General features: G+C 39.0%; 1 protein-coding gene across 4 annotated transcripts; it reads right to left on the minus strand.

Annotated features, from left to right (window-relative positions):
- Position 1: 1 nt before the first annotated feature.
- LOC135411587 (Y+L amino acid transporter 2-like) lies at positions 2-23,339 on the minus strand. Of its 4 annotated transcripts, none has more exons than XM_064649382.1 (11): positions 22,115-23,339; positions 15,819-16,099; positions 15,121-15,638; positions 11,885-12,010; positions 8,638-8,782; positions 7,627-7,750; positions 6,780-6,883; positions 6,373-6,469; positions 5,316-5,465; positions 2,886-3,069; positions 2-2,152 (listed from the first exon to the last, which is right to left on the minus strand). In XM_064649382.1, the coding sequence occupies exons 3-11, from the start codon at positions 15,620-15,622 to the stop codon at positions 2,061-2,063; spliced, it is 1,524 nt and encodes a 507-aa protein (XP_064505452.1). In that variant the 5' UTR covers positions 15,623-15,638; positions 15,819-16,099; positions 22,115-23,339; the 3' UTR covers positions 2-2,060. The 4 variants fall into 4 exon arrangements, with proteins under 4 accessions (XP_064505452.1, XP_064505436.1, XP_064505443.1 ...); XM_064649366.1 differs by having other exon boundaries at positions 15,819-16,102; XM_064649373.1 differs by lacking the exon at positions 15,819-16,099 and adding an exon at positions 21,329-21,370.
- Positions 23,340-23,502: the final 163 nt, after the last annotated feature.

Genomic DNA, 23,502 nt, shown 5'->3' on the forward strand with positions numbered 1-23,502 from the left:
ATTTGACAAGGCTCAAATGTTTATTTGTTTGAACACTTGCAACATCTATGACTTACTTTAGATATTTGGCAATAACTTACATGTATTATTTGTAAGAAGTGAAAAATCAACAAACACATTAACATATCTGAGATTCCAATGTCCATGGAGAATTTCAATGACATTATTTACATTTATAACCTTGCATCTGACTACTGCTTTCCTTCTGTCCAGAAAGAAAGTGAAGGCTTGTGGGTCATACCCAGAAATTTAACAGGCTGTGGTGGGTTGACCTTGGCTGGATGCCAGGTGCCTAGCAAGTTGCTCTATCACTCCCCCTTCTCAGCTGGACATGGGAGAGAAAATAAGATGGAAAACAACTTGAAAGTTGAGATAAAGCAGTTTGCTAAAGCAAATGTGCACAAGCAAAGAGTGAGAAAAATAATTTTATCCTCTACTTCCCATCAGCAAGTGATGTCCGGCCACTTCCTGGGAAGCAGGACTTCAGCACACATAGCAGTTGCTCTGGAAGGCAAACTTTGTAAATAACTAATGCCCCCCTTTCCTGCTTCTTTTCTTAGCTTTTATATCTGAGCTTATGTCACATGGTATGGAATATCCTTTTGGTCAATTTGGGTCAGCTATTCTAGCTGTGTCCACTCCCAAGATCCTGCCCACCCCCAGCCTACTGATGTGGGGTGGAATGCTGGGGAGACAGTGCTGATGCTGTGCTCAGCAGTAGCCAAAACACAGGTGTGTTATCAACATGTTTCTAGCTACCAATGCAAAGTACAGCACTGTGGGGGCTGCTCTGGGGAAAATGAACTCCATCTCGGCCAAACGCGATACACAGATACAAACAAAAACAGATTTTAGCAAAGAACAGACAACAAAAGAAGTTTCTCAGCTCAGAATTTTGTATGGACGTGGTCTTAGTCCATACCCTTATTACACTACCTGTAACGCTGCTATCTGTTACCATCTGAGACATCACCTCAGGTGTCTTGGTGTGACACGTGGCTCAGCATCAAGCATGACTTTGAACTCCGTGGAGGCAAAGACTGTCATGTTTAGTTTGGTACCGGCTTGTAGGGTTTGTACTGTCTCTGTGCCCTGATACAATCTGGGACTGCAGCTCTGTCACTAACCAGCGCTTCATAAGACATGGAGTGAAAATGCAATATTTCTTTACAGTCATAGAGCAGGAGCACAGTGGTGCTATACTGTGACAGAGACGTGTTGTGTGTGAAGAGTACATGGGCATATTCTGAGCTGCAGCTACATCCCCGGTCTCATTTTTTTTTCTGTTTTGTAGGTGTGATACCTAACTGATTTTAGTGCTCGAAAACAGTGGCTTCCAAAAAGCAAAACATGCATCTCTAATATCTTCACGTTTACCTTAATTAATTGCATTTTCATTGTTCATACTTTGTATCGAAAGAAAACCTTGCCAAAAGGAAGCTGCCACTGCAGATGGCTTTGAAATGCAAATAGTAGATTTCATAGGAGCCCTATCAGCAAACACAATGTTGGAGATGCATGAAATTACAATCCTGCAGCTGACCTTATAGTGTGAGATGGGAATGAAGAGAGGTGTAAGTAACAACAATTGCCTATTCCATTGCTCTTTCTCTGAGCAGACAACAATGAAACACGATAATTCTACAAGGTACAGGGACCTGTATAAGATTAAACTACCTTAGTTGAAGAGGAATGATGAAATTCAAATTAGAAACAATGTAGGTTACATGCAAATATAAATACAGAAAGGAACTATGACTTGCCAACAAGGATTACAAATGGCACTGCATATCAACAAACCATATTTGAGCTGGAGCACCTGTTTTTGTGTTCTAGGTTGCAAGGCTGACAGCTTTTTTTTTTAACAGTTATTGTCTTTTCCATTTCAGAAGACTGAATTAGTCTAATTTGCTAACAAGCAAAACTTAATTGACATCAAACTGAGGCACAGTACAGTGATTAGTGCTTTAGTATGACTGAACACATGGGGAGAACTTCAGATGATAAAAATTGCTCCAAGGAGGAGATGTCATGGCCCAACTCTCAATGTCAAGGCAACTCTATTTACTCTTAGCTGCTGTAGGTTCCACGTCTATGTCCAGGTCTGACAGAGCACAGTAGAAGAGCATCTGAAAATACTTTGTTGTTGTAGCTGCAATAGTAAAAATGAATAAGACAAAGTTATATTAGATCTTAGACAAATATATCGATTTTGAGGATTTGAAAGCAATACACTGATATTAGGAAAATCTTAAAACACCTTAATCAATTGAATTAATCATGTTGCAGAGAGATAAATAAGAAAAGTTCAGTAATTAAACTGAAAGACTTGTTTAATCAGACTTTCATCAACATTTTTATTGAATTGTCAGAATTTTATTTTATTGAATTGTCAGAATGATAGATGAGTTCAAAGTGAATAAAAACATTAAAGTTTTGCTTTTCAAGACTGCCTGAATTTGAGGAGTCAATACCCTTCAGGTCAATAATTAATTATTTCACTGTTTATGAAAATTCATGGAGTCCTCTGACTTGGATGTTCCATTCCTTGGATAGAAAGTGAAGCAACGGTGTCCTGGTATGTCTGCCTTCCAGGGTATTAAAAAGCACTCATTTAGTATTCACAATCCTACATGGCTTTTATTGAGCCAACATATTGAAATAGCTCAACACCACAGATATCAGATGATCATATAACATCCGCACATTGAACGGGTTTGTACAAGTATGCATGGCTTTGTTTTCAAGACCATGTGATGAAGCAGATGACATGCCACATCCAAAAGCATAGCAAAACTTAATAAAGAAAAAGGACTTTAAGAAAAATTATTCTTTCTTCTGACCAAGGTTTTGTCACAGTGAGTAGACAGGATGATCTTGCTTACCAGAGAGCCACTGTAGACATTTAGGTCGTTTTTCAACTGGCAGATAGACTCCCAAATAATATGCAGGAATGCCTGAGAGGGCAATACCAACACCAATAAGGGAATTGATTGTGTCACTGTAGAGAGGAACTAAGACCAGGAAAAGGGAACATAAACAGTATACTATTGGGAAGAAGAGGCTAAGCTGTGGAGACAAAAAAAAAAAATAATTAAAAGATGCAAATAAATACTCTATTACAAAAATGCCAAGCTTTGCAGATTGAAGTTAGACATGTCAATAATAAAAGTGTGTACTGAATCTTTTGACTGCTTACAGTCAGCACAATTTGTTAGCTTTTGTAAGCTAGCAAAGAGCACTGCTGAGACCCTCTTATACCACACCTATCTGACCATTTTTTTTTCAGGCCTGCACAAGCTCAGTTCCTTTCAATTAGTAAAAGATCAACCTTGGAAAGCAGTGCTTTCAAACTGAGCAGTAATGCGTAGTTTTCCCTCTAACTTCAGTTGCAAATTTTTAAGGGTAATTTTGATTTGGAACTAACTCAGCTAGACTTTCAATGACCATCTTGGTGCTATAGAACTAATGGACTGATCTGCAACCCTTTTGTGTGGGCATTTAACAAATATTATACCACAAATAAGGAAAGTTGGGCCATGAAGTTGGTAAGAGGACTGGAACACCTTCCCTACGAAGACAGGCTGAGAAAGTTGGGGCTGTTCAGCCTGGAGAAGAGAAGGTTGAGTGGAGACCTGATAGTAACCTTCCAGTATGTGAAGGGGGCCTACAGGGAAGCTGGAGAGGGACACTTTGTCAGGAACTGCAGCAATAGAACAAGGAGTAATGGGTACAAATGGGTAAAAACTGAAAGTGGGGAAATTTAGACTAGATATTAGAAAGAAATTCTTTACTGTGAGGGTGGTGAGACACTGGAACAGGTTGCCCAGGAAGGCTGTGGATGACCCAACCCCAGCATTCAAAGCCAGGTTGGATAAGCCCTTGAGCAACCTGATCTAGTGAGGGGTGCCCCCGGCCATGGCAGGGGTTGTTGGGACTAGATGATCTTTAAGGTCCTTTTCAACCCTTAACATTCCCTATGATTCTATGAAAGTTGCAATAACCTCTTCATGAATTTATTTTTCACTAAATTTTTTTTCACTGTCTGGGGTAGTGAACCTTCTCAAGAGTCCAGGAGTTGACATTTGAATACTAGCTGAAGCTTCTGAGAATTCACTGGTATAATTACTTCTCTTTGCTTATAAAGGTTAAAAATGTAAGTTGCTACATTTCAGAATAGGAAAAAGTGTATATGGTGGTGTGGTGTTGACTAAGATGGCAAATGCTGACAGGAATTAAACAGTCATTATCTACAATCTGACTGTAATCCTTGTTTTAGTAGAATCAGAAACAAAACTACCACTAAGGCAAGATTTAATCTTTATCTTCCACATAGGCTGGGGGATAGTATGAAAATTAAATGTGAACATGCTTCAGAAAAATTTGGTCTGCTCTGGAAGACTGGAAACTTTTCCAGCAGTAGGCTCTTAGTTGTTTGAACCATTTTTTTTTTTAATTAATAAGGATGTTACACTTAAATGTAAAAAAAAGTGTTCGCAAAAATGATGCAGGAGTAGCAAGAGAGAGTGATAAGGAATATATGTTTAGGTTGAGTGTGAATTTATAATTCTCTTAATTTTTATTGTATTAATGCAGAGTCAAAATGCAGGTCATGGAGCCAACAAACAGGAGCCAGTGCATGGTTTTATGTGCCTGCAGGAAGCTGTGTGTTTCCATCCTTGCCTCCTGGACAACCACTGGATTAAAACTAGAAACAAGTTTTAGACTGTTTCGGTGCTGTCTCCCTCTCCTAACTGATAGTTAAATGCTCTTTTAAGTCAATCATTAAACTTGCATTTTGCTGTCTATGACCACTATGCAATGGGAGGGAACAATCAAAATATATTTGACTATTTAAGCTTTTGAACTTCTATGTGAGCTTTTGAACTTCTGTGTGAGAATTGTGGGCATTTATGGGCTTTGGAGGGATTTTACTGAGTTTGTTAAATCATGTAAGTTTGATCAGAGTGTTAACCTCTCTGGAGCCTCCATTACTAGCTCTATTGAGGTCTGCTATTCTTCCAGCACAGGCTAAGAACCCCAGATATTTATTTATTTCTTATTTATTTTGAAATAAAAATATTTATCAGTTTGAATGAAAGAAAACCAAATGGTAAAATATAACAGCAAAAGTACCGGAACAGATGTTCTTGTGGAAACTGGTTTTGCTCCTTCATCTTCTATTTTGTAAGAATTTCTATGGCTTATAAATAGCCTATGATGTAACTGGTAATGTTGTGGTTGTGGTATTAAAGATCACATAAACGCGTGCATTAGCTGGCTTTTAGGGCTTGGTTCCTCTCTTGTTTACTTACTTTAATAGGTCGTGGTCTATGTGGCTGAGTATATCTCAAATATATTAGTCCTGCAATAGACAGACCCACAAAGAGCCAGTAGTTGAAGCAGTAGTAATTAATGAGGAGGAAAACATCTTCCACAAGGAGATAAAGCAAAGTCATTAAGCCCTAGAGATAATAAAAGCAAAGAACATTTAATGTGAAAATAAAGAGAGCAAAATTATAAACTGGCCTGTTTCCAACATATTTGTCTGGACTTAGGAGATCAGGTCCTCGCAAGAAAGATGTACTGAAACTTTTGAGAAATCTCCAAATATGTTGTGTGAAACATGCTGGCATCTCTTTGTTAAATGCAGCATTTTGGCTATGTTAAACAACACATTTGGCTGAAGAGGTGTTGAGTCTGTGAAGTTATGTTTCAGCACCAGTAGGCAACTCTCCCAAGAAGGCCAGGTGAGGAGTCCGAGACTCTGCTGCAGTATGGAGAAGGTTACCAAGAAGCTCTCAGTATGTAGAGGCTTACTCTGCTGTTATGGTTGGCTTCAGTTTGAAAGCAAAGTTTTTTTATTTATGAAAATCATTTACACCAATTCTATAACTTTTCGTTCCTCAATTTTGTGTCACAAGACTCATTTATATAGTGACAGCAGGAAATGGCAATAGGCATCCAATGGTAGAAATTTAATTTTAGGTGCTTTGTCACTTCTTTTATAACTAGAGCCATAGAATATGAGCCTATGGCAGGGTCTGAGAGATGTTCCTGCTATATTCTCCTCCAGTGACACTGAAAGCTCACATAAAGCCTTAAACAGACTTAAACAGCTCCTGTCTATACCATTACATATTTACTCTGTTTTCTCACTAATATTGTTTGGCAAGTGAATCAAGCCATTATCTTTCCACTGAAAAAACCCCTATCAGGCAAAATAACACCATCCCCACCCCTTCAATGACTTTTGGACATTTTCAGAAGATGTGTCCAGCACAGGAGATGCCTGTGAGAGCACTGGGCAGCGGTGAGGCGTTTTACCCCTGGGTCTGAACCCTGCTTGCTCGAGGCTGGGCTGTTACTTACATTGAAGAGGAGAGCAGGGACTGGCGTGAAGCACTTTATATGAATCAAGCTCAGGCTGACAGGGAGGTGTCCTTCCCTGGCTCCAACATAAAAAAGCCTAAAAAACAAATAAGAAAACTCAACCAGACAGAGAGCCAAGGAATAGCTTGTTGCTTTCTGACAAAACAAAGAAATAATTCTTTCATTACTCTGCCGTACATGCTGCTCTCATCTCAAGTGGCTTTAGTTTATCAAATGGTGTTGGTCATGAGAAGACCTATGGGATCGTAACAACTCCTCCATCATAAATAAACAACTTGACATGGCAAAAATTAACTGTATCACTTCTCCCATGCAGTAATAAAGAATGCAGATTAATAACAAATTATTCCTATTCAATTATTTAAAATAAATCTTGTATTTCATACCGAGATGCTGCGATAATTGACGAGTTTAAGCCGCTATAGCAAGACATGGCCACTGCTATAGGAATTATCCACTTAGCATGACTAAGGGTTTCATTGCCAAATGTCTGTAACAGAATATGAAAATAACGGTGAGGTGTATTACGTTAAGCATATGGACAATCCTGAGAAACTCATGAAAACACACCATCCCAAATGTCGTGTCATAGCCCATGCTTTCTTATGACACCCAATAATGACTTGGGAAATTAGAATTTGGAAAAGCTGATCAGTATCAAAATAAAAATGGTAGATATATTAAAAAAAAGATTAAAAAAATTCTAAGTGTAGATCAAGTCAATAAGGGAAAAGAAGATGTATTGGCTTTAATCTATTCTGACAAATCCCAGCTGTAATAATCTGTGAATTTTCATTTTACTTCTGTATAATATTAATAAGGTTTTAAGAAAGCATTTCAGTGAACATTTTTGTTTTGAAAATATTGCTGTAGGTCTGCATCACACACTGCACATTAGAATGATAACAAAAAACCCTGAGTCTCCAACTACTCAGACTTTCTATAGCTCTTTCTCTGTCTGATCCTGGCAAAAGCATCCTTCTAATGATGTACTGTTAAGAGCATGATTTACAGAGTATACAAGAGGATTTTTCAAGAGCAGATTTATTGGATACATTCTTGACATGCACCTTCTAATACACTGGTACTCTTACATGGAAAAAAGTGTTTTAACCAAAGCAGAAGCCTTCAGCGTGAAATTATTTCAATTGTTATTATTTCAATTTGCCAAGAAGTATGCTACCTGAGATTTTTCTGCAGTGTCTTTTGTTTTAGTTATTTTTCCCAACTTACCACAGCCACTGCATCACTTGTGAGCAGATCTGACATGTCCAACACTACGTAGTATGCTATATTAGTCAACAAGTAAATAATAGCCACAATAGGCATTGAAATTGCAATAGAAAGAGGTAGGTTCCTGCAAAAGGAAAATGGAAAAATTATTTCATATTCTTTAAATAAGAAATACTTAAATAGAAGATTATTTCCAGATTCAAACATTTGTCAGTGGATACCTCCACCACAGCTTGTAATCCATCATTTTGTAATCACAGGGTTACAAAATAATATGCAGCCATGTGTGGAGCAATTCCATAAGCAGCTTAGTTTGTTGCTTGTGGGTCTGTCACAAGGTTTAGAGAAAAATAAAATGTACACTCATACATGTAAATTCAATATACTGTCTTTTATATGAAGCAATTTAAGAGAGCACCTAAACAATGAAATTTAAATTCACACTTAGGTATTTTCTTGACTGCGGCATTTTTTCCTGACTTATAACCTATGCATGTCCCAAGACCAGCTGGACTATATCAGCTTGAGTAGGTGACACATACAACTCCCACAGGGCTGACATCCCTACAGAGGGGAGGAGATGGTATTTGCCCATAAACAGTAATGCTGAAGATTAGCTTATAAAACTCATAAACCTGACACAGTCTTACTCTACCAGTGGCAAAACCAGTCCTGGGAAAATAATTGTTCTGTCCAACTGAAAAGAAGTAGGGAATTTTAGAGGGCTATACAGATCCATGCTTTTCCCTGCTTTCAGCAGGGGTTTGTTGTCCCCCTTGAAAAATCCTAGTCTGAAGTGTACGGTGTAAAATATGTAAAGGCAAGTGATTTATTAGTGAGATACAACTGATGACTGAGCACAATAACCAGAAAGAGTTCTCATTCCTTTGTTTGAAAAGAACAAGGATTTTGCAGAGAAAATAGTTTGACTAGTTTCCAATCAGAAACAAATACAGAGTGGCTTGCCCTGCCATCACCCGTCAGAGATTCAAAGCAAAACCATATGTTTACCTCTCGGGGTTCTGCATTTCCTCAGTGACGTAGTTGAGCGTGTCCCATCCTGAGTAGGAGAAGAGGGCAGAGTAGAGAGCCAGGGCGATCATCCCTGGGTTGGTTGCTGAGCCCTCGAACGGAGCTCTCAGGTTTTCTGTTTCCCCTGTACAAACGGCAGGTGCCAATTGCCTGTTATGTTTCAAGGATTACGACTTAGGGTGCATCAGGCAAAGCATCACCAGCCGGTCGAAGGAGGGGATTGTCTTGCTCTGCTCTGCACTGGTGCAGCCTCACCGTGAATATTGTGGCAGTTTTGGGCACCACAATATAAAAAAGATATTGAACTATTAGGGATCATCCAAAGGACGACAATAAAGATGGTGAAGGGCCTTGAGGGGAAGCTGTTTGAGGAGTGACTGAGGTCACTTGGTCTGCTCAGCCTGGAGAAAAGGAGTCTGAGGGGACACCTCATTGCAGTTACAACTTCCTCATAAAGGGAGGAGGAGGGACAGACACTCATCTCTTCTCTGTGGTGACCAGTGACAGGATCCAAGGGAATGGCCTGAAGCTGTGTCAGGGGAGGTTTAGGTTGGGTATTAGAAAAAGGTTCTTCACCCAGAGGGTAGCTGGGCACTGGAACAGGCTCCCCAGGGAAGTGGTCACAGCACCAAGCCTGTTGAAGTTCAAGAAGCATTTGGATGATACTCTCAGGCACATGGTGTGACTCTTGGGGCTGTCCTGCACAGGGCCAGGAGTTGGACTCAATGATCCTTGTGGGTTCCTTCTAACTCAGTATATTCTGTGATTCTGTGATACACTGAAAGTCTCAGCTAACCAAAAGGAAATAAAATCCCCTTGCATCAAGGTTTTATTACTATATCTAAAAGTGCACAGCTTACATTTTTAATTGACAAACAGAAGAATTTCTGTCAGACATTCAGAGAACTACACTTGTACAGGGAGAGAGTAGAACAAATTTTCCCCTGTTTGTTATTTGGATGACTTGTGTAATTCGACCAGAATTCATGGAGTCTTCATCTCATGGCATTACTGACAAGTCTACAATACTGAGGGCATGTAGTACACTGTCAGCCAGGCAGAGGTACTGGGGAAACCCAATTTCAGTTCCTGAATCTGTCTCATATTTCTTCCTAATAGTTGTACTTTAGTTTTCACCAGGTGAATCAGTGGCCACTGGAGTGGGACCTTCTGGAGGCATGGTTCTCTGCCCCATAAAGGTGTTCCCCAAAATTAAGAGACAAGACTTAAAATATCTTTCCTGTCAAAATTATCCTGTAATTTATAGCACAATCAGTTGAGATGACAAACCTGTAGAATGCTGCAAAATAGATGAAATGTTAATGAAACTGCGTGAGCCTTCACTGCCATTCTGAAAAGGGGAAGAAAGGCCTTACTCAGTTTGCAGAAGGAAAGTCAACTACCTAATGCAAATGGAAGTGGGTTAAATATTAAGGAAGACAAAAACATGCTGAAAACCCAATTAGGAAAGGAAGTAAGGCCTTTATTGTAAAATTAAAGCACTTCACCCTCTGGCAATTCAGTCCTCTGGCAAAGCAGTCACTACCAGGAGACTGTTCAAACCAAAGAAAGGAAGTTATGAGATGTACACACACTTTGAGGAAGAAAATGGTTGCAAGGTTGTTTTTTTTTAAAGATAGCTGATATTCAAACTCAGATACATTGAGAGTCTTTTAACCTGAGAAGTGTATCCAAGCACTTCATAAAGAAGGAATACAGCAGGGCTAAAACATCATTAAAACAGTTGCTGAGTTTAAAAGAGTCATTGACCTGATCACAGCTTCCTCCAGAAGCCTACATCATTCCTCCTTCCTGTTCTTCCTGTATTTAAGTGCTTGGTTCTGCTTAAACAAAGCAGAGATGAGACCTTTACTACCACTAAAAGCTCTCAGCATTTTGTGCTCCTTGCAATCATGTTTCCTTTCCACTTTTACCCTCCCTGACCCCTCAAAGCAATGCAGATGAAACACAGTGGGCTGTGTGGATGTGGTACCAGAGGGAACAGTCCCTGGGCCAAAAAGCACACCACAGCAGGCTGGGAGTTTTGAAGGAGGTGATTTGAGAGCAGTGGCAAAGCTGATACAGAGGTGACATCACAGACTCACACGTTTGTAAAACCGCAGCAGTTTTATGAAGGGAACTACTCCTTCACACAACTGTGGCCCTTAAGCAATGTTTTTCCTCATCTTGATGTTCCTGCCCTTAGGACTGGGTTCAGTTTCTAGGTTTCTTTAGACTTGAACCAACCAGTGACAACTGACATGCACAGATAATGACTAAACAAAAAAGCTTTCTCAAAATCTGGTGTAGCTTTACAGTGGAACAGCTGATACAACTGCAGCCAAGGAAAGGCCAGCAAACATGGAAAAGCAAGCATGCTCATTAGGTATATAAGCTAGTTTAACAGGAGAAAAAGATAATTCCTAAACTGAGAAGGGGAAACCATTTTTATTTCAACTGAATAAAGATACAATTTAAGAATTTCAAAGGAAATTAAAATGAAGAAACCTTAGTAACCTAAGCAGCAGAGCTAGAATTCGAAGAGACTTCACTGTACCACAGGCCCAAATTAATAAAATCAGATCTATTGTCATATACAAAGATCAGATGTATTACTGGAATAAACTACTCTCCAGCTTTTCAGTGCATTCAGTTCAGTCCAGTTACTGCTGATAGGAGGTGGCTCATCTGTCCTGTGATGCCTTATATTAACACAATGCCACAGTGATTCACAGAACTGCACTATTACAGTCTTCTCCCTTGTTGAACAACCATGCCCTCCCACAAATCCCACCAATGATTTACCCCCTCCCTGGTCCCCTCCCCTGGCAGGGTGCTCTGGGGCAGGGCTGTGTGTGTGGGCTGGGGGAGTATGGTGGTGGGGGGAGGTGTGAGGAGCAATGCAAATTCTGTTGTGCTGTCCTGTCATAGGATAGGTAGCAATGCATGAGTCAGGGACACTGAGGCTGACTTTAAACTAGTTAGCAGTTGGTGTTTGCTGTTCCAAGCAACACAGGACTTGGCTGTCAATGGATAGAAGAATAACTAACCCCCTATTGCTTAACAAGCCATAAAAATCCTCTGATCTTCCTATGGCAGACTTTTTTTTTCCAGAATAAACAAGGCTTCATACATAGGTCTTAAGAAGTCTGATTTCCCTGCATGGATTTTGAAACTCATTTATGGTTCATTTCATAGAATTCAAGTAAGTGCAATTTATTCTTACCTTTACCAATTTTGTAAAGGCCAACAGATATCACCAAGATAAGAGCCATAACTTTTGCATATGTGAAAACATCTTGCACACGGGTTCCCCACTTCACATTAACACAATTAATAAATGTTAAGGAACCTGCAGAGAAGAAAAATACGCATGAAAGGAGCACTGGATGTTTTACATCATTGAAGTTATATTTTAAATTCACCCTTCTAGATGACACCCCACTTTCAAGGAGTAAAATTGACTCAAATTTCACCCCTTCAGGACCACCTACATTTGTTAAGATGAAATACCTGCTTTAAGATTTACACAATGGTTTTCTGAAGGATTCTGTTTTCATGACAGTAGGTAAGACAAAACACATTGGGTTTTGAATTTTAGGACTAACTCTTGCTACTTTTAGATAATATTTAAACTTTATTGAAGTCAACAGAGTTGCTCACATGCTGTAAGGTGATAGAAAGGCCACACAAAAGGAGAAAAAAGTCTCCTGGTGGCTTCTCGGGAAACCCCAGCACCTGGGGAGACATTCCCAGAAAGTGATAAGACAATTAAACTAAGAAAGGAGTGATATGGAGATAGCAGGCCTTTTTTCCAAAGCATTCTGCCAGACAGAAACACAGGAAAATGACCCTTGAGCCTATGTCATCTGGCTATCACCTCAAAATTTGTTTATTGACTACCACCACTAAAACTGCCTAAAGAAAAAAAGGTATAAAAATAGATTGGACCTAAGCAAAAATGGGGGAGAAATTCCATTAACTCTGCAGAGGTAAATAAGTTACCCTTTCTCCTTCCACTTCTGGGGACACCTGGAAGGTGAGATGTATCTTATGCATGCTAATTACTTGCTTCTAAATAACTAGAGCTTACTTTTGCTGCATAGTATTTTTAGTTTTTCCTTTAGGTTTGTAAGTGGCTTTTGCTTTAGAGTTTCTGCTTAGGTTTTGCAGCATTAGTATTCAGTGTAAGTTGTTTTACTTCTTTGTAAGCTGCTTTTGCTTTAGCACGTGTGCCTATGCTTTTTATTATTATTACTATATAGTTTAAGTGTAATTTTTGCAGTTAGACCCTATTCCAGACACAACAAATTGTCACAAATTTGTATTAATAAACATGTTATTTCATGAACTGTTAGAGAGAGTCTGTTTTCAGGTGCTGATGGTTTTCTCGACAGCCAAATAACTCACAGGAGAAACCTGCTGAGGGGTTTTTCCATCACTATTAAGTGTAGTCCTTATATAAAAAGGTATCAAATGTTCTGTCCATCTCAGCAAATCTGTTAAGCGAATGGTCTCATTAAGTGAGACACTAACAGACTGTTTTGGACATTAAAAGGCTTTGATCTCCTGGGGGAGACACTAATAGACAAAAAATAAATTAAGACAGGTTGGACAGAAAATTATTCTTTTCTGCCCCTTTTAATGTGACACATACAAAAGGTAAGATTTCTTTATATCCTTTATATCACAAAATTTTTTTATCTTTATTTTGGTAATAAAAAGACAATAGATTATACAGTGGTTGTTCATGCCTAGTGTCATGTTCAATTATAATTTTAAACATGTCTGTATAGAATGACTAACCTTGCTCTAGTAAAGTCTGTAGAGGAAGAGAGGTTGTCCTCTACATCAAGAAATGGATAGTGTGTGAAGAGCTGTCTGAAAAACAGCCAAAAACAGGTTGAAAGCTTAAGGGTAAGAATCAGAGACAGGCAACAAAAGGAACCTTGTGACTGGTCTCTGCTACAGACCACCTGCCATCAAGGGGAGCCTATCACAAAGCCTTCTTGCTCCAGCTACAGGAGGCATTGCACTCCTGTAGGCATTCTTGTCCTGCTGGGGGACTTCAACCACCCCAACAGCTGCTGGGAAAGCAGCAACATGAGCTGTAGGCAATCCAGGAGACTCCTGGAATGCATGGAGAGTAACGTCATAAGCCAGGTAACAGACAGCCCTACCAGAGGGGATGTGATACTTGACCTGATAGTCACCAAGATAAGTGAGTGAATTGGGGACATCAAGACTGGGGGCAGCCTGGGCTGCAGTGATCATGCATTGGTGGAGTTCGCAGTCCTGAGGGATGTGTGTCAGGTGAAGAGTTAAGTCAGGACCCTGAATTTTAGGAAAGAAAACTTCCAGCTCTTTAGGGATTTAGTCAATAGGAGTGAAGTCCCACTATTAGAGAAGATCAGATTCATGATCACTCGAGGAATCTGAACACACGTAAGTCAGCTCAGAAATCAGAGGTACCAGAGAGCACACAGTTGATTCACATCAAGACTACAGTAAGAATAACTAAGAAAAGTGAAACATTAGAGAAACGTCAGCATTTGAAGACTATTCCTAAGTGTTAGGGTTTCATGAGGAGCACATAGTACACCGAGGAAAGAAATTTTGATCTAATAAATAACTGCTTTCCTGTGCAAGTGCAGAATTTCAGCTGATAAAGTAATTTGGAATAGGGTTAGTTACTTTTTAGACTGCTGAGTGGTCATGATGGCCTCAACTTATACCATGGAGCCTTTTTTAGAGGTGAACTTCCTCTGCACCACACTAGTGTGTCAGGGCTACAGAGAAAACACTTTTCCAGAATTGTCAGTATACATTATTTTATCTTAAATTAAAACTACCTATCTTTTTTGGAAGTTTTGTTGAGCTGTACAACTTAAAACCATTTTTAAAAGCACAAGCTACAGCACAGGTTCAAAGGAACACACACCCTAGCTTGAAAATCCATGTTTATAAGAACAGAATCTGAGTACAGTGTACTTACTGGAGGATGGATTTACTTATCCCTGTGCTCACCCAAGACATACAGTCAAGATGAAGTGGATTGGAGCTTGCAGAGTGTCTGACTACACTACACAACTTCTCTACAGACAATGCTGTTAGGCAGAGTATTTGTAATTCCATATGAATGTTCATTTTTTGTGATTTGCAAGAAATATGGGACAGAAAGCATGGACCAAATAAGGGCTGCCAGTTAGGTCAATGAACCATAGAGATACATATACCTTTAATCAGCAGCCATAACTTCCTTCAGCCACATTGTTGTAATTCTCCTCTCCCCTCTAGTAATCCCAGCCCCAAATACAATACATCTGAATACAAGATTATTAGTTCCTAACAACATGTTTTAGGTAGGTAATAATTATTTTTCACAGAAGGCAAAGAAATAGAAATTCACCTGGGCACCTACAACTATAGCTCTTAACTTCCAGCAACCACAACTTTACTTACATACACATGCAGCTGCAATCAACCTGACTGCATCATATGGCGGCTCACAATGAGGAAAAATTGGTTGAACAATATAGTTCGCAAATGTGATTGCTATCACTGCCTGAGTTGTTGGTTCGATAATTAGCAAGGAAGACCAGAGTCTGATGAAGGCCACAATGCCACCAAATGCTTCCAGGATGTAGGCATAACTGCCTCCAGACTTCACAATGGATGTCCCCAGTTCGACGTAACACAGAGCTCCAAACAGCGAAAATAACCCACCAAGTGCCCAGATGAGGAGTGAGAGTCCATAGGAAGCGCTGTACATTAAAACACCTCTGGGCGATACAAATATCCCAGAGCCAATCATATTCCCTACAATTAAAGAAACTCCATTTAGTAATGTGATTTCTTTTTTCATCTGCATTTTTTCAGTCGCCTCTGCCATATGGTCCATTTCAGCTTTTCCATTCTTAGTTCTGGATTTTTTATCACAGCATATTTGCCAGGGGGCTGGCATCTTCAAATCACATTACCTGAAAACAAGAGGAGAGAACATCTTCTGTAATGCACATGACATCAGAGACATGCATAAGATAATTAGCATACAAGGCATAAACAGTACAAAGAACAACTGTTTTGCCTGCTTTTATCTTGCAGTTCAGGAAACACACAAATTAGTGAACTTCTGTTCACTACCTTTCACTGTTCCATACCTTTTTAATGGATAAATGTGAGGCCACTGTTCCTTGGTTATAGATCCTGAAGCTTTTGTTAACTCTCAGTTCACTTTTATTATTTGTCTTGAATTGTAATTTTATGTTACATTACTGAAGATATTTCAGGGAAGAAGGAGACACTGAACCCCTGGAAACACGTCCTAATACAGCTGGAGCATCCTCTATAGGAATACTCTCCCTAAATTTTAATCTCATTCCAGAAAGAACTTTATTTCATTATTATTTGTTTCATCAAATCACATCCACTTGAACATTATCTGCTGAGGAACACAAGAGAAAAGACAGAAAAAGATATTCAAAACCTCTGATGTCACAAGGTAAATGTTAATATGAGCATAAAGAGAAGAGTTTTAGCTGCTCCTAGAGGTGAGATTGCTGCTGCAGTGAATAATGTAGCTTGTTTAGTTATTAACCTCACTTGACTTCTCGGTAGAAGACACTAGCATGCACATGAATTGAGTTTTGAGCACCCTATCCCTGGAACACTTCTGTATAAGAGAGTCCAACAAAGCATGACTATAAAAGCATTCCACTCTGGTGCTCGCAGGGCAAGATCCAAATATGCTGGGAGCTGGGATAGACGACCTTACTGCATAATTGCATCGATAATTGGCCTTGTGCACACATTGCACTGCTTGGGGTTTGAGGTCCTTAGGGATGAGGATGCCAGGACTGCAGTGACTGTCTCAGTTCTTGTGTCCTGCTGACTTATAATAACACTTAGAACAATGGCTAATTTTTGGTGCCTGTCTCAAAAGAAATTTATTTCTCATTCCCTTCCTACCTCCACACACACTCTAAAACACTTCCAAAGAAAACTTCCTCAAAATCCTATGACCTAAAGCCAAATTTTTTGAATAGAACAAAGGTCATCCATGCAACACTGGCAAAAAACATCTGATTACAAATGCTTAAGCATTACATTTATACATTACATTTGATTCACAAATGTATGTCTTTAAAGTGTGGGTCAATGGCCAGTTTAAAACAACCTGCCCTCCCCAAACTTCCTGAAAGGTTTGCTTCCTTTGTAAAGTATGCCTGTTTTAGCAGCCCTGAATATTTCACAATTCTGTGTTCTTTCCCAGCTTTTTTGATGCAACTCAGTTTCCTAACTGATTAAATAACAAATGAGGCCTGATAAGTATTAAATATTAAAAAATGCCAAACTCTCTTTAAAGGCTTTTCTCATCCCATTGGCACTTTTTCTAACCGCAGGAACACTGTGGGAACACTGGAATAAAGTTAAATATTAACTCTTGACGTAAGTGTTCAAGCATGACTGCGGTCTCCCACGTTTTTCCTGATCTCCTCCGCACACATAGAGGTGACTCCTCTTACTTCTCACTTTGTCCCCCTATGAATAAAAAACATCATCCTGGTTTGCAGGGAGGAATTTCAAGCATCAAAAACACCAGTCATGTATCTCCCTTAAATTCCTGATAAGCATTCCCAGTTTCCTTGTGTGTGACACAAAGGGAAAAGTCACACTCCTGCTCTGAAATACGAGTCAATACTTCCAGAACCTCTGTCTCAGTATTTAGTCTCCATGGGTATGTGAAATGTTGGCAAAAAACCCTCTTGTGATGGCAGCTGTCCAGAGAGCTCATCAGGACAGCAGCATGCTAGAAATCTGGGCAGAGCTCTCTATTAATACCACTTTGTCAGCAGAGCTAGTTAAAAATCATCTTGTGCTTTTTATACCTGATCTAGGATTTTTTTTGTAGAATTAAAAAAAAAAATGTAAGCTTTGCCTGTGAGCCAAAATGTACAAATATTTAAGTGGGTACAGTTCAAATGCTGTGAGAATTTAAAATACAGTTGTTCCCCAGGTGATGTGAATGTGGAGCTATGCAAGTAGTGATCAAAACCAATGAATATCAGTTTTCCCGAAATGAAGTGTCACTAATAAATGAGATAAAGTCGTTTTTATGTAAAAAAGGATACATCAAGTAACTGGTAGGTTGTCACTAGTACAGGTAACTTGTGTATGTAGTATCAGACCTGAACTTTGATGCCTAGTCCTGGTAGCTAAAGGAATTTGAGCATTTAAACTGGCAATGCTACTAAAGTCTAGTAGCACTATTATGATCTGTAGCTTTCATGACAGCACAAAGGTATTTTCTTAAGTAACACAATGTTTTGTGTATTTTTCTCATATCTCTTGTGCTAACAAAAGACTATTTCAGATTGCTAAAAATGCGTAACTAGAGCTGTGTAGGGAAATATTTCTTTTATAAATAAGTGACTGTGAATGAAACCATTTCAAAATTCTGTACTTTTGAGAGATGTCAAAACTTGAGAGATTAGCAAAACTTTTAACCATACCCTGAACTAAGTCCACAAATAGGTATACCCTGAGAATTCAAGGATAAGAGATTCAGTTTCCATAACCAAAATGGGTAGCTTCACTTTAATTAAGTTATCCCAATTTATATCAGCTGAAAGTCTGAAAGAAAGTAGCAATTTTAGAATAAAATATTTTAAACAGCCTTTCTCTGTCCCTTCCCCACCCAAGCCAACAACAGTATTCCCATTAGCTTTGACAGTACACTAATTTCATTCAGTGGCATCACAGTGTTGAAGCCGTTACTGATTTCTTTATTTAGGATAATGTCTTCCTTAATTAAGCAAGGTTTGTTTGACTGAGGCAAGACTCATGCTAGGCTAGGACAAGTCTTCATGCTAGGCTAGGTCTAGAATGAAGTCATGACTTGTCCTAGGCTAAGGCTCAGCAAAGTCTTTATGCTATCAAGAAAATTAGGAGAATATAGGAAATAGTCTCCTGTACAGATCTTTTTGTATAATAGCAAAAGAAGAATATTTTTTTGTCAAATGTGTTGTTACATCCAGACAGTGATTAAAACAATTCCAGGATTTGCCCAACGTCTGTTGCCATAGTCTCACCATTTATCTCATTTATAGCTTCTGCTATTTTGGTCCTACTAAACCTGGCCTGTAGTCCTGCCCTACTCTCATCACTGTTACTTCATCCTCATGCCACCATCTTCCCTTTCTGGGACTATCACAGAATCAATTCAATTCACAGAATCCATTAGCTTGGAAAAGACCTCTGCCATCATTGAATCCGCTCCATGACCTAACACCACATTGTCAACTAGACCATGGCACCAAATCCCACAGTCAGTCTTTCCTTAACCACTGCTGCTTCTGTCTCTCACTGGTGCCAAAAAGTTTAAGCTGAGAAGCCTAGCTGTTCAAGAATGCTTCAATAGCTCTTCTCTATCATTTGGGCATTTGTAGGTCACCTTTTGAGGGTGCACATAATCCAAGTGAGAGCCAGTAAAAACTACAGTCTGGGAGAGCTTACTTGCTGGGGACAACAAGTTGATTTCTTACAGGAGGATGGCCATTTTCAGTTGTTAAATCCTGTATTATAATAGGTAAGAAATCTTTACTGTGAATCTTCTATCATTCAGAGGAGCTTCCTGAGAACAGAAAGATTTAATTTATGCACTAATAAAAAAACTGAGGTCCTTTTCATTCTGCTCTAACATGTTTGAATGTTTAAGGGCTAACCCTACTGCAATAATAAAACTGAATGGCATCAAAAATATAAGTACAGGTATTTTAGTAGCTCTTAAGTATGAAGGCTGAAGAGCAAGGCATAAAAGCTTTTTGACATGAAGGAAGGTCCCTACTTTCTTGGTCCCCATGGACTATGACAAGCAGAAAGAGCTACTGCTCTCTGGAAATCTGAGACTCAGACAGGCATCAACTTGCCAATGTGGCTCAGAGGCCAGAGCAGGCTAAATGAAACAGCTGCAAACACTTGCCTCTGCTTTGTGTCAGCAAGTGATCTCTGTTATAGAACTTCAGAACCCTGTTTGCATGCATGTGCTTTTCCTTAGGAGGCCCCTCAACAAATGGAGGGAAATTTTCCTCTCAGAGAAAAAGCACAATGCCTTGAGAGTACAGACAGGCCTAATGGTCCTGAATCTTTTGCATTCTTGTTTACCTCCCAGCTGTATGTGCAAAGAGCAATGGAAAGGAACTTGTAGATTGACACCTGAGAAGTTAAAGAAAACAATAACACCACATACAGCTAATCTTCAATAGGTCATTTCTTAGTCAAGCCACTGCCAAAAGTCACATTGAAAAGTGAAGGAAGAAGGGACAGCTTGATAGTAGCTGAAAACCAGGGCTGAAAACAAAGACAGTTTTTCCATAAGTTACTGCAGGGCCGGTTTGGCAGGGCAGGATTTTCTCAGACACTTCCCATTCTTCAGGGGTCTTCAGCCTCAAGAATGACTGCCTCCTTCTCAAGGGGGTAATTAACCTTTGCCAAATGATTCAGCAAGGCTTGGTCAGGGGTTATGGAGGTGCTTATGAACTTTCACAGGAACTTACAGACTTATGAAGCAGTCTTATGAACTACTCCATAGACTTAGAGGGACTGAGGTGCCTCTATTTGCTAGAATATTTTGAAATTCTCAGCTTTTCAAGAAATATTAGTAATCAATGTGTCTCTCAGAGATCAAATACTGTTGCCTTCAGTAGATTCCCTTGAAAGCTGAGGCATTTTAGAAAGTCATCTCCTATCAAAGATGTTGGAACATGCTAGACATCAAATTTATCTTTAATTTCATGGCCTTTTCTTTTGGTGATTTTTGTCTACCTCCACCTAATTTCTCAATAATGATGCCATCAATGAACCAGGCAAAGTTAAACCAGGTAAGAAAACTGATACACCCCCAATATTTTCTAGTTTCAGTTAGGAAATTAGTGAGATTAAGAAAACATTTAAAATTGAAATCTACCACATTTTATTTATGTTTGTATTAGAAATCAATATATGCGTAGAAAGGATTTTAAAAGTCATGAACAATTTCTTATTTTCTCAAAGTACATTTTGGGCAATTTTTTCCTGCCTGTAGCCGATTGACCAAAAATTAAAAAAAACCCCAACCATATAAGTTTATATTAATAACTACTGGAACACGAAATCAGATGACCTAGCAGTTTTCAACATGACCAAAAATATGTAGATCAAACTTCAAAACACTATTCTTGAGCATGAGCATCAACAGGTCTTAAGGGGAGTATTCATGGAAGAGGATACTGTTGAACATTTCCCAATGAGAGAGGAAAGCAAACAAAACAAGATTATGCATTATGAGGAAACATTATAAAATACTCTTAAAAATAATAATAAAAAAACCCTCAAACAACAACAACAAATCCACTTTGATCTCATCCGAAGCAAATATATCCCACTCAGTAGGAAACAAGTATACTTCCTTTTGGTTTTCAAATTTTATGTTTATAAAAATATTTAATGAAATATTTCTTCACATGCTCCATCTGCACTACTACAGTCATAAACTGATTTTCCTGTAGGAGGGACTTGCTCTACCCCCAGCATACCATTCCCACCCCAAAGCAAATCACAGAGGATATTTGAGAGAGAAGCTACTGGAGCCCGAATCTAAGAAAGGTATTAAAAGGAGAAGGTAGCAGCTTACCAGAGGGTAGGTGATACGCCTGCTTCCTTTAGCAGAAGACTGCTGTAAGAGACCAGTGCTCTAAATAAACACGTCTGTTTCACCAGGACGGGTAAGTTAACACTCTCTAGCTGCTATTTTTATTACAGTAGCAGGAAGACTAAAATCAATGAGAGCTTTCAAGAAAGACTCTCTTGTAATGTGTTTTCTCCAAACAGCCTCAGCTGAGGTCAGCAGCAGGCAGAAGCAGGCAGCTGCTGCTCTCTATTCCTTAGGAAGTTACGATAGAATAAGACAAAAGGAAGGTTGGGAAAGTAAAAGTCCTTCATCCACGTCTGAAACCAAGAACAACACTTTGCCAGATGTTAATGTGAAACAAATGCAGTGTAATTCTTTCCTGTTGATTCAGAAAGCTACAATGAGACTTTTACTAACACTACGCAAAGATGTTTATTCTGGTGGAAAAACTTGCCAAATCAGAAAGACTTTCAGAGAGGGGAGACTAGCAAAGAGTGGTAGTTAAATGAAAATCATAGGTATTATTTCATTTCAAACAACCTAACATTTTTCTAGGTTTTGGTTTGTTCTTTTTTTAACATATTTTCTTTTAAGTTTAATCTACACATTGCTAAATATTTACCAACTCAATTATTTTTCTTAACTTCAGAATTATAGATCTGTGGCTTTCGTAATAATTTATGACATGATGCACAAGACACAAAACAGGCTGATCTGGTGTTAAGATCTTAATTAATTAAGCTTTAAAAATATCTAAGATAAAAATAAGCAAGGAAAAAAATTACTTACCCAATGTATTCAGCTTTGTCTTCTGAAACAGTATGTTGCACCGTCTATGACATACTTTTGCAAATCCAGTATGGTACACGGCACAATATCTACGGAAACAAGTAAACATCCAGAAAATAAAGTCTTCTGAGCAGAGCAAAAAGTTAATGAATGCAAGAGCACTAATCTGGGATTTTTCTTTTCCATGAAGAACACAGTAGTAAGGCAAAAAATTTGCACTCATGTGCCAAAGGGCATCTGGAAGGAGCTGATCTAGCAGGTGAAGAGTCTTAAGTCACTGGAGTTGAGGCACCAGACACCAGGTCTTCAGCAGAGTGGATCACTAATCCACACAGGAAAGTGAAATAATTGAATTCAAGCACAGAGGTCTCTCCAGTGAGCCTCAGCAGTCTAACAAGAAAACAAGCAGGAGCATTGCATTATTTTGTACATTCCATTCTGCAACCCATGGTGACGCAAAGGAACAATAAAAACAACACAAATATTCCTATCGTAAGCCAGTGCTCCTCCTATTCCTTCTTTTTAAAGTAACATCTTGTACAAACATGCTTTTTGTGATAGACCAAGAGGTATACAGTTAATGTTTACACAGAAATGGCTGTGCTTTCTTAAAACCCTACTCAAAAGCAGGTGTATGACAAATATTTTGAATAAACAGCTTTCAATCAGCTGTATCTATGAAGGATGGGAGCTCTCTAAGCCTGCCAGAAAAGATTGCACAACTCCAGATGCCTGCAAGTCTGTAGTTATGCACATTATAATATAGCAAGAAATGTTTTGGCAACAGGATTGCTTTGCAGGGATGTTGTTCTTTGCTGGAAAAACAGAGGGGCTGAGTGCCATGTTCCTTAATTTGGGCCCCTCTCATCTTAAATTTTTTTTTGCCAAGGCAATGTTAACAAACTATAGCCTAAACCCCAGAATGCATATTTTCAAGAATGCATAATTACTTTCGCTCTGAAATTTGAACTTGAGTTTGTCCTGTTTCTGATTTCAGGCACAAAACTTGTTTTCTGATTGTGTGTTATGCTGAGGGACTCTGTTATCATACCACCTTTATATTGTTCACATATCTCCCCCCTGAAGCAGCCTCAGCCCTTTAATTCTGCAGAAGCTGCATGTTGGAATGTGAAAAACAATGTTTTCTTTATGAATGCATCCCATATTACTATTGGTGTGACCCTCGTGGATACATCCTACTGGACATTAGCCACAGATTTACAGGAACAGCACATAAATCAACACTGAGCAATCATAAAGCATGAAAAACATTTCTTTCTTGAACATTTCTTCTGTGAACACAAAATCTAGTACCTTTGCCAAGGAAGATTACACTTAATCTTACATTTTAAGTAAGCAGGATGGATAACATAAAGAAGTGAATGTGA

Source organism: Pseudopipra pipra, chromosome 1 (assembly GCF_036250125.1).
Source record: "Pseudopipra pipra isolate bDixPip1 chromosome 1, bDixPip1.hap1, whole genome shotgun sequence".
Lineage (NCBI taxonomy): Eukaryota > Metazoa > Chordata > Aves > Passeriformes > Pipridae > Pseudopipra > Pseudopipra pipra.